The 12,259-nt window shown below is 45.0% G+C and overlaps 1 protein-coding gene across 1 annotated transcript in view; it reads left to right on the forward strand.

Annotated features, from left to right (window-relative positions):
- Capn13 (calpain 13) overlaps positions 1–12,259 on the forward strand; it is a 73,928-nt gene that overhangs the window by 17,803 nt on the left and 43,866 nt on the right. Inside the window, exons 6-7 of the mRNA XM_060364619.1 lie at positions 4,878–5,014; positions 11,497–11,671. Of these exons, the coding sequence (XP_060220602.1) occupies positions 4,878–5,014; positions 11,497–11,671 (312 nt within the window). The remainder of the gene's footprint in view (positions 1–4,877; positions 5,015–11,496; positions 11,672–12,259) is intronic.

The raw sequence follows: 12,259 nt of genomic DNA on the forward strand, positions 1-12,259 counted from the left end.
TATTCTTTTCCAGAAACACGGTATATCTTTCTATTTATTCAAAAGTGATTTTATGCCTGCTCATAAAATGTTATAGCTACATTTTCGTATTGGTGCTGTATCCTTCTTGGTAAATTTATTCTCAAATATTTTACAACTGTATAGCCAATGTGAACTTCTTTTGGATTTTCTCCCCCCACACACACTTTCCAAGTAAATGATGCTGGAAAAAGAATTAAACAGCCATCTATTCTGTAAACTGTCTGGAAACCTCACCAAATTCTCTCTCTAGTTCTCCTTTTTCTTCTGTGGTTGAATCTAAATTATTTTCGATACCTAATGATATAATCTTCAAGCAGGTGGAGTTGTCTCTCCTCTTTTAATGTGCATAGTCATTATTTTGCTCTTTTGCCTTCTCACACCTATTGAGTCAGAGAGACAAGGGTCAAACTCTTACCGCCCATGGATTTTAGTAAGGGACTATTCTGATGTTATCAGCTCCAGTTGGTTAAGAGTCTGATTAGAATTTGTGTGCCTGTGTCATGTCTGAAGTTGTTTTCTGTGTTGTGTTATTGTTTAATCATGTTTGAGTTACACTATCTTTGTAAAGTGAACTATTACATCCTTGGTTATTTGAAAGAATTTGAGTAATGTTTGCTAGTCAAACATTCAGGAAAGTAGACAAAAAAAGAAAGTAAAGGAGATAAGAGTTAAATCACCTCACTCTTCTTCTAGATGACTTCCTTCACTCTTCTAATATATTCAGCAGCTATTAATTGATTTGCTTAACTTGTTTCTCTTGGGGTTATTCTTTTCTAACTTTTATTTTTGCGATAATATAATTACACCATTTTTCTCTATCCTTTTCTCCCTCCAAACTCTCCCTTATATCCTCCCTTCCTCTCTGTCACCCTCATGGCCTCTTGTTATTATCTGTATTTATGTATGTGTACATACTTATTATAAATACCTAAACATAACCTGCTCCATATATTTAATGTTGCTTGCATGAGAACATGCAAGCTTTGGGTACCAGAAGCCACCATGCAAACTTTTAAAGGAGGGAGGCAAGCAATAGTCCTCCCCAGCTATGTTGCCTATGAACCATGACCAGCATGGCACAATAACCCTAAGTGTTCAGAAGTGACATACATGCATCGGTGATAACTAACAACTATCTAATTGGACTTAAACTTTCTCAACAAGAGAGAAACCATACCTGAAACTAAAAACCTAGCTGACTAATCAGTGCTAGTGAAGTCATTTATCTTAGACAAGAAATTATAACCGCTGCTTTACTAAATCAGCACAATTCCTAACACTAATCTAAACATTTGTCCTTATGCCCACAGATAACCGGAGCTACTGATTAACATTTATGCTTTATCAGAAAAACTGTTTTCCAATACAAAAGCTTGAAGCTGCTCTTGGAATTCTCTGATAGTTCATTTGATATCTTTTTTTTTTTTAGATTTTTTAAAATTATTTATTTATTTATTTATTTTTACTTTTTAAATATTAGTTACAGTTTATTAACTTTGTATCCCAGCTGTATCCCACTCCCCCATTCCCTCCCAATTTCACCTTCCCTGCTATGTCTGGGCCAGCAAGATGCTTCAGCATGTAAGGGCCAACCAAACCTGAGGACCTGTGTTCAAGACCAGGACCTACAGGCTAGAAAGATAAAACCAATACCAGCATAGTCCTCTGACCTCCACATATGTGCAGGCACACACACACCCTCTGACGTCTTTGTTTATGCTTTAATTATCGGTCTTACATTCACCCATATGGGTATTTTTTGTAAGAAACTTCAACACTCATTGCTTGACAGGCTCTTCCACACTCATTTCTTTTTACCTTGAGATTTTGTTCTATTTCACTTCCCCAAAGAGAAGTGGTCCCTTGCATAATTTTCTCAAGCTGCAAGAGAATTTATCTGGTCTCAATGAAGAGCCTCTTAGTTTGATCTGGGTTATCCTGTCACAATCTTTCCCCTAAAAATCCCCATTGTCGCACTGTCTTACAGCTTCCATTGTTGCAGGAAAGTCAGGTGTAAACCATACATGTAGCATGTGATATCAGTCCTCAAGTCTCTAACTGGCTGTCTCTCCCTGGAGTTCAGAAATTTCTCCAGAATACGTTCAAATGTGTATAATTTTAAAAGCACTCTTAGGGAGTGGAGAGATGGCTCGCAGTTGACAGCATGTACTGTTCCTATTGCGGACCTGAGTTCAGTTCCTAGGATCCACCTTTGAATGGCTTAGACACTCATAACTCTAGCTTCTGGGGAACTGATGCTGTCTCCTGGTCTCTCTGAACCTGAACTCATACACCCAAGCACACACACACACACACACACACACACACACACACGTATACATACATATATACATACGTACATACTTATAATTAAATTTTAAAATATAAACTAAGAGAAATATTCTTGGGCTAGCGAGATGGCTCAGTCAGGGCAATATGCACACACACACACATAGACACACATACATTCACATATTCACAAACGCATACATGGACAATGCACACATACTCTTTCTTGAAGGTAAATGAGACATTAAGCCTAAAGACTAGCCTCCTTCTGTTGCTGGCTTTCATTCCATCATTGCTCCTCTTTCTTACTGTGTTCACCACTTCCCAAAATCCAATTAGGCAATACTAGATCTTCTGACAAGCTAGTGACAGTAGTGATCCAAAGACCACACTCAGGGCAGTGTAGACTATCTAGAACGGAGCTGAGCATCGGCTCACCATAGGCCCGCAGGCAGTGCTGGACCAGGCCTTGGTTGGTTAGGATAACCAGAGGGCCAGCATGGCACACTTTGCCCTTCTCTGTAACAATGAAAGTCAGACAGTTACCCCAGGACTCTGCATTTATCCTAAGTGTTCAGTCCTCAGGACCCACATGGTGAAAGGAGAAAGCAGATTCCATTGGCCTCTGACCTCCACATACATGCTGTGGTACACACACAGGCACACACCATGCATGCACACCACCCATGCACACAGGCATGCACACGCATAAGCAAACAAATGTAGAAAAAAACTCTGCAGTATCAGCTACAGTGCTGACTTCTGTAGGTCTCTCCCTGCCACTGTGAGCTTGGACTCTACTTCTAGAAAACACGCAGCGCCCAGGCACCTCAGATGCTTTGCCCAAAAAACTCATTACCCTGCCAGGCACGTGGCATTGGAAAAATGGCACCCGCGTGGTTTTTGAAGAGTTTAAACATTGTCCATGTCTGCTTCACTAAGGAAACAGAGCGTGGCTGCATTCCTGACCATCAGTCAGCTTATGTTTTGTGTTTATAGTATATTATTTATGCATAGGTATCAACACTTATTTAAACACTATATATATGGCATCAGCAATCTTAGCTGGTGGTCTGCTTGCATAGAGAAAGTATATTTTATCAGTCTTACTAGTGAGAGAAGAATGAGGTGAATGTGATTTCTAAGATGAAACTGGCCACAATAGTTCCCTGTCCCAGGGCACCCTCATGTATCCTTCTGGCTACTAAACAAAACAGCCATACAATTCCACAAATCATAGCCCCTCACAACCACCCTGTCCCTCTCACAGGGGGACTCATCTAATTTCACTCTTAGCCTTTTCATCTTAGCATCCATCATTTCCCAGAGGGTAAATCAAGTCAAGGTAAAGTAAGTTTCTTGCCCACTTACTTATTAGATAATAAGAGGTAAAAACCAAAATTCAGGCATATTTCTACCAAATGGACATTATCCACTCTGTGTTTACCCAAATCAGTCCAAATTTTGAATGGCCTTCTTGTGTACCCTCTGAAAACTGCAATTAACTTTCCTTGTGCCAGAGCTGGCTGTAGTGCCCTGGCTTGTTTAATGACCAGAAGAACATCTTTTTCTTGTTTCCACTGACATCTCTGTCTCTGTTTTCATCTCTGCTCTGATAGTACGTCCTCAGGTGGGTGCAACAACCCTGAGACATCCAGATGCAGAAAGGATGGAGTGGGTGTGAGCACACATCCACCCCTACTTTAGCAACGCTCACCTGGAGGAGACTTACCTTCGTCCAGTGCAGTCCTAAACCGCAAGTCCTGATGCTCCATCTAGCCTGCTGGAAACAAACAAAGATACTTAGAAGGCTGCCTTTGTAATGAATGTTCCTCATTTGCTGATGTCCCTGGGTGAACCACTTAGAGTTGAATACTAAAGATGAAAGCAGTCTGCTTTGGAGAGGAACAGCTGGCTCATTTGTGCTCTTAGCAGTAAGAGCGCAAGGCACTTTTCATTTCTCTATTATAATAGCAAGGCCAGCGTGACATGAGGACAGAAGGGCCAGAGTTAGGCTGTCACTACTCGGTCCTCCTGAGCCAGCCACGTTGTTCTGCCTCCAGGCGTTCGCCCATTCTGTCTTCATCATTTGAGGTGCATTGCAGTATGCCTGCCATGCTTCCTTCCTGGAGCCCTCATCTCCAGGTCAGCTGTCCTGCTCTGTATCAGCCCTGCATCTGCCACTCATCTTATTTAACATATGCTCTCCCTGCTGCCCTGCATGTGCAAGATAGATCTGGAGCCTCCTGTCTATTTGAAATACACACAAGATATGTCGAAATAAGGCTATAGTTTACTGCAAAGCCAAAGTAGGCCCTACACATTTTTCTTCCCTGCCTGGATATCCCTGAGCTACTTGCCTTGTTTTCTTGATTTGTGCCTCGTTTTTTACTTTACCGCTGGAGGTGACATGCATTTTCCCCTTGAGCTGGGAATTTGCACTAGATGGAGTTTGTTATTGGGTCATGAAAGTCATGTCACTAACTCTGTCATGGCTTAGGTCAGAAAGTTACAGAAACTCCCTCCTTCCCTGGCTACACTAAGGCATATCCTTGTCTTTCTTCCAGTTCTGGCAGTGTGGCCAGTGGGTGGAAGTAGTGGTTGATGACCGCTTGCCTGTCATAGGCAAGAAATTCCTCTTCGTGCATCCTCGAAGAGGCAACCAGGAATTTTGGCCCTGCCTGATGGAGAAAGCCTATGCCAAGTAAGTGTGGGCAAGCCTGGCAGCCCAGTTTCAATCCTGGATCTTCTTGTCCTGTGTCTTGCCCTCACTGATGCCTCCTGCCAGCTGGCCCTGCAGCTCAAAGATTTTCTTCTTAATGCAAGCAGTGACCTGGGTGTGGTGGCCCACACCTTTGATCCCTGCATTGGGAAGCTGAAGTAGGCAGATCTTTGTAGCCAGCTTGGTCTACAAAGTGAAGCCCAGGCCAGCCAAAGCTACATAGTGAGACCTTGTCTAAAAACAAGCAAATGAATCTCCATTTGAGCATCAGAACCCTTATCACCCAGCAAAACAATCTTTGCAAGTAATTGCCAAATGAAAGGTTTGGTCCTGGGGCTGTGAGGAGGGACCCGCAGACACACAGTGAGCTGTGGGACAGACAGCTCTAGGTCCATGTAACATGAAGTATAGGCAGATATAAGAATCCAGATGAAATATAGTTGTCCTAGGCATCTAAAGGACCCTCCTATGGATATTGCAAGTCATGATGCTCAAGATCCTTATATAAAATGGAATAGTATTTACATGTAAACTACATATATTATGTATGCCACATATAATATCTAACGTGATATAAAGCCTATATAAATAATTATTATACTGTATTGTTTAGTAAATAATAACAATGGATAATTGCTCATGCTCAGTATTGACAAAATTTGTTCCCAACATTTTCAATCCATGGTTGGTTTAATTGTGGGTGCAAAGGCTGCAGATTCAAAGGACTGACTAGAAGAGTATAATCCTGCTCATAGAAAATCCTGCTCATGATCTGATTGGGAGATAAATGAGGAAATAGTCCTGACCCTCTGGCCTACAGAGAGGAGAGCTGAGGTTTCTGGAAGAGTTGACATTTCAATGGAGATGGAAAGATGGGTAGGACTCTACAGTGAGGGGAGAGTTATGGGTAAGAGCAATGGGTAGGGGCAGTGAGAGGGAAACAGACAAAAACTTAGGTGAAACACGTTACACTGTGGTCCAGGAACTGAGGGTGTTATGTGGCTGCTATGAGATCTCATTTGTTTGGTGGATGGTAGATGAACAGAACTTACTCCTTGTCTTGTAATTCACACAGGATGTTCAGGGACCACTTCTAGTCGTGACAAGCTCAGAATTTGCATGCACCCCAGCTCACATATTTTCCTTGGGCTTTAAGGGTTTTCTATTCAACAGATGCCCACCAAACATTTTACCATATGTCAGGCACTGTGTTTGGCACTACCTCAGACACTTGAGCAGTCTGGCTTAAGTGAATATGTATAATGATATGCATACACACATCTACACAGAGCAAGGCACTATTCTAAAGACTCTTACAATAAACAAGATAAATAAAAGCAAATTGTAAGGTATGACAGCATCCCTCGATGTTCCCAGACTGCAAAAGTCAAAGCTAAGTAAAGCCAAGTGACTGGTATTAGAGACAGCTCTGATGGGAATGCCCTAAGACAACTTTCTAAGGGCCACTTTGCTACTCTTAGATTATTCACAAGCACATGTCACACCCCACGAGAAAACTCCTAGAAGAAGTCTTAGAGGACAGACCATATCCCAGAGGCACTGTGGATATGGTATGAAAATCCATGCCAGGATGCACAGGTACCATAGGGTGGCTGTAATCTGTAGACAGCCACACAGCAGCCAGAAGCCACAGATGTAATCTATGCCCAGGCTGAGCCTCAAAGCGTGGGCTCCAAAGGAAAGGGTCAAGAAACACTGAGCAGTAAAATACAAAGCCATTTATGGACATGGAAATTACATTAACTGCAATGTGCATTTAACAAGAATACAGAAGAAAAAGCATTACGGATTAAACATCCTGAAATGGACCGTGGTTAGAGGGAGAAGAAGGAAGGAAAGGAAGGAAGGAAGGAAGGAAGGAAGGAAGGAAGGAAGGAAGGAAGGAAGGAAGGAAGGAAGGAAGGAAGGAAGGGAAAGAAGAAAGGAAGGAAGGAAGGAGAGAGGGAAGGAAGGAAGGAAGGAGAGAGGGAAGGAGAAAGGGTGGGAGGGGAGAGGAGGAAGGAAAAAGGAAAGAAGGAAGAAGGAAGGAAAGAAAGAATGAAGGAAGGAAGGAAAGAGCCCAGCAGCCTGTCTGACTTCCTATCTTATCTTTGCTCACTCCACTAACTTCACCTTCCTCAGAACACTCTGCTTCCTGGCACCTCATGGCAGAGCTTGGCCTTGTGGCCTTGCTCTTTCTCCCTTTCACACTTCAGTCTCCTCCTTTTGACCATATTTCCTGTTCCTTGTAAGGTTCTAGTTACAGAAACTGACAGTCTAACTGGCCAAGGTCACATTGGGTCCCTGCTGGCCTTCTCAACCATGGCCAGGGCTTGGTGGCCACAGGGCCCTGTAAACAAGAGCTATGGAGGAAAGCATTTACTACATGGGCAGAGACACAGAGAACGACGCTTCAGAGGGGGAGAGGGAATCACAGAGTCATAGCTCACAGGTAAAAGACCACCAAGCACCCCACATCCTTGAGAAAAGGAATAGAAGAAGGGTCATAGAGTTGGAAGGTCCACATTCACACATGAGGAAGCTGAACCTCCAAGCCATCATAAGGCAATAGGTACAAGCAGTCGAATCCCTTAGTCACCTGCTTGGGACGCCTTGTGGCGGGGCTTCAGCCTGGCTAGATTCACAGTCTAGATGAACACCTTCCTCCAGACTTCTTTGTGTTTTTTCTTTCCTTCCTTCCTTCCTTTCTTCCTTCTTTCTTTCCTTCCTTCCTTCCTTCCTTCCTTCCTTCCTTCCTTCCTTCCTTCCTTCCTTTTTTTCTTTCTTAAGACAATTTGTGAAAAAATAAGGTTGTTTCTCCCTTCTATTGCTGGAAAGAGATGTGTGTTTGCATTGGAGAAAGAAGTCCAGGGAAGATCCAGGGCTGTTGAAGCAGAGCGGGCGTTCTGAGACGTTAATCCACTTCTAAGCCACTTACACAAACATTGCCATCATCTTTCCAGGATGGATCCCACCCTCATCACTTCTGGGCCTCATTTTCCCCCCTTATGTAGCCTGGTGTTTCGCTGGGAGAATTAAAAGCTTGAGGATGGAAATGATGACTTTGACCCCATTTTATTAACTGCCGACCTAAAGCAATCATTCAGCTTGAAAAGAAATGGGAGTATAGACTCAAATCCCACATTCTGCCACCCGGAGAAATCTAGCTGGGGATAAAGTGTTTCAGACTATTAAAGCTGTTTAAAAGTTTTGCCTCCACACCCACCCACCCAAGGAGGACATTACCGAATGCAGAAGTGAAGGCCGGCATTTCAGAGCCTGGTAAAGGCCTCTGTGAACACCATGACCTCCCTCCTGTGAGGGATGAGAAAACTAAGGCTCAGAGAGAGCACATCACTTGTCCAAGGTCCTACAGTAGTCAAGACCAAGCTGGGACCAAGAGACGTCCCCCCAGTTACTTTCTTCCTGCCAGTTCTTGGTATTGTCAGCTCTTATGGTTTGGTGCCTGAAACAGGGACACCACAGAAACATGGAGAGAATAACCTTCTGTGGCAGAGGCCACTGTCCCTCTGAGGGCATGGAAACAGTCCAGTGAGCACGTAAGGAAGGAAGGAAGGAAATGGTCCGCTCCCACTTCCCACTTATCACTGTGCCGGGGAGTCTGGAAGTAAATTAATCAGTTCGGGCAAGTGTCAGGCAGAGCAATCTGTGTTTGGAAATTGAAGAGACGGGGACAAGCTGTGGCAGGCTGTGTATCAGCCAGCGTGGTGTCTCTGTGGGTAAGAACTTCAGTAATTCAGTCTCCTGCCAGGCTCAGATTGAGACACCTGGGTTCATCTATTCTATCTGAGCATGAAGATGGTCATTTCGTTGAGGTGATGCTAAAGCAGAGGGATAAGGACAAGGCTCTCTCAGAATTCCTGGGTTTGGGCGACAAGGCCTAGTGACAGCTCTAATGAGCACATTTGTCTCTCTGAATGTCTCTGTCTACCTGTCTCTCCATCACTCTATCTCTGCTTCTCAGTCTCTCTCCATCTCTCTGTCTGTTTCTGTCTCTGTCTCTGTCTCTCTTTCCTGTTCCCTATCAGCAATGAGGGCTAAGAATAGTTGCCATGTTCCCGAAGCATCAGCGAGATCCATAAGCTTGCATTTGCAAAGAAGAGACCCAACTCCTCGTCAGAATGTCCATCTGCTACTGAGACAAGCTTTGCAGGCATAGAGGACAGACACTGAGAGAAGGTTATGGAAGACACGAGGAGGAGTCCTGGCTGTGGCAGAGTAGACAGGGTGCCCTTCCACCCTGGGTGGTATCTCTGTGGTGACAGCAGGAAAATGTGCCTAACAGACCTCAGATGAAGCCCAGAGCCGTCAAGATGAGGTGCATCAGGGAAGAGGGGTCAAAGCCCCCAGTTGCTTTCCTGGAGCAACCCTCTCATGGATCCTGTAGAGCTGGGAGGGACCCTTGGAACAGGCAGGAAGGACTAGTGCAGTGAAGCACTGACAGGCTCTGGAATGGTTCTTTGTGAGCTTTGCTGTCCTCAGTAAAGACCTGACATTAAGATCAAGTCTTCAGAGGTAGCCAGGGATAAACCCGATCAAAGGGAACCTGAGCCATCAGCTGAGAAAACACTGCGGAGATAAAGACTTTAAGGCCAATCAGATCCTGAGGTCAGAGGGAGGCCAGGGAGGGGTAAGATCGAACTCATTTTAAACAGTGTGGGTAGATGTCCCACGATGTCCCTGAATATTTGCCCTTTTGGTCTGTGGATCTGTAGGTTTCTGTAATAAGAGGTTTTTCTATGCCACCCTTGGCAAGTGTGCCAGGGACATAGTGGCTACTTAACACATATTTGCTGACATGATTTTGCTGTAATTCTATGTGGTTCTAGGAGGAGAGTGATCAAGGAAGAAATAGGGTGAGAAAGGAGTCTCTGAAGTCCCCAGTGTGACCCAGCCCATCCTGCTGTGTCTAGCAGAAAGTCCAAGAACAGAATGAGGAAGGGTCGTCTCCCAGTCGAAAAATACCTTGTTTTATTTGCAGCAGCAAGACTGAACCCAGACCCAGACTCTCATTTGAGTTTATAGTGGAAAAAAAAGACTCATGGCAAGGACTATGACCATCATTTGTCACAGGCTCTGTCTCTGCTTGCCAGTCAGAGACAGATGCCTGGGATCTGGCAAGGACAAAGAGAAGTGTGGCTCCTACATCCAGAAGACTGGCCACAGAACCCTGTCTCCTGTCCTTCATGTTTTGTCGTGACTGTAGCTTAGGAACCCACAGTTCACTACACTGAGAGTCTGACCCTATGACCCTAGCATTAGTGATGCCATTGTGACCTTTCTCCCAGAGATCTTAAGCTTCCCCGACCCCTACTGTCTACCCTTCTAGGTCCATCCATTTAATGGCCCCAGAAGCCTCTCCAATTTGATTTTCCCCTTGGAATACCCCTAACATTCTCCTTACCTGAATGAAACTCAACTCAGAGCCAAAGATACCTAGGCTAGGATCAGTCCATCTTTTGTCTCCCATGGTTATCCATTTGTTCTTGTAGCAAATAGATGCCCTAGTAGGTTAAAGAGCTTGATTTGTGGCCATTGACAGCCACTTCTAAAGAGATTATGTCCTGATTCCAAGCACTGGTGTGGAGGACAGACATATCTGGAGCAGGGAGGAGACATACAGACCACTGTGCCTCGTGATGCTGGCCAAGGCCAGAGATTCTCTGCGCTGGCCACATCCACTTATGCTGCTTTAACTCAGTGCGGCATTTGTACAAACCCTACTCCGCAAGCAGGCAAGGGGGCCTGAGAAAAAGCTCACTTTACTTCCAAGTATTGAGAGCTTGTGAAGGGGAGCCAAGGATAGAACCTGGATAATGTGTGAGGGGGGTCCCGAAACAGGCTCAGAGGTGCTAAGCCACCCCCTGACATCATACATTCAGGAGATTATGAGCAAAGGCTGGGGTTTGAAGCAAAATCGGGAAGAAAGCAAAGCTGAGACGATGAGGCCAGGTATTTCTGAGGTGCAGGCATGGAAGCAGAAGGCCAAAGGCTGTGGGACGGGTGCCCAGAGAACGGGTCTGTATGCCCAGACTCATCTCTTCCTATGCCACTTTCACCAAAGCCTTTCTCCTTCCTAATTTACAGGGAAAGGAGTGGCATTATAAACAAGAGCTCTGGATCAGTTTTCCCAGAGTGAAAACAAAGGCTGCTCATTGCCAGGCTGAACTTGGGGTCAGAATTGTGAGTGGGGATAAGGTCTTGTTCAACTTTGGGCCTATGGTGGCCCTGCAAGTGTCTACAGACCAGGGAGGCAGCAACAAAGCAGATTCTCATCAAAAGTAGCATTCAACATTTTCTAAAGGCTGGCTGGCCCTGTTCTTCACTCCTCCTGGGGAGGGCTGGGGGGTCCCTGCAGATGGAGAAGTCCCTTACCCAGGGAACATGTACAGGGCTGATGTGCAATCTCCTGCTCCAGGGATAACCTGACTTCCCCCTCCCAGGCTGCTTGGCTCCTATTCCCAAATACACTATGGCTACCTTCCGGATGCCCTGGTGGACCTCACAGGAGGAGTGGTGACCATTGTTAACCTTCACTCCTCCCCTTCTGATCTACTAATGGCAGTGAAGAACGCAGTCAAGGCAGGCTCCATGGTGGCCTGTGCCACACCAAAGGGGGTGAGTATATAGGGGCTTCCTTGGTACCCAGAGAGTTTTTCTTCACCTGAGAGTGTCCATCCAGAGCTCTTATCTTGGGAGAAGACAGATTTCAATCTGTATCTTTCCTCTGAGATAGGGATTCCAAACTCATATCATAGAAGAGGAGATGAGCTCGGAGAGACTACGTAACATTTCAAAGTCACACAGCTGTGGGGTGCTGTGCACAATTTAATGCAGCCAGCCACCCAATCCTCGCATATTGCTTCCTCCTGAGCAGGAGCAGCGTGCAGGACAGGGTGACCAGAAGGACTGTCAAATGTTGGAGAAAGTAACTGTAGCTAGTGGTAGCTCCATTGTGTTTTCTTTATATTTATGATTCTGGCCAGTCATTGGAGTAGCAGACCTCATCATTTGCATAACGTCCAAATTACTTGAGTCTATTCTAAAGCACCTGGCTCCCTGTCTACATGACACTTCCTGTACTCTTAAACATTGGCCAAGTCACTTCCCCTCGCAGAGGAATGCTGTTGAGGGCAGGAGACCCTGCTGACCTGTGTTACACTATGTCTTGCTCATGACAAATGATCAGTGGAGCAAACAGCCCAT

Source organism: Meriones unguiculatus, chromosome 1, assembly GCF_030254825.1.
Source record: "Meriones unguiculatus strain TT.TT164.6M chromosome 1, Bangor_MerUng_6.1, whole genome shotgun sequence".
NCBI classification, from domain to species: domain Eukaryota; kingdom Metazoa; phylum Chordata; class Mammalia; order Rodentia; family Muridae; genus Meriones; species Meriones unguiculatus.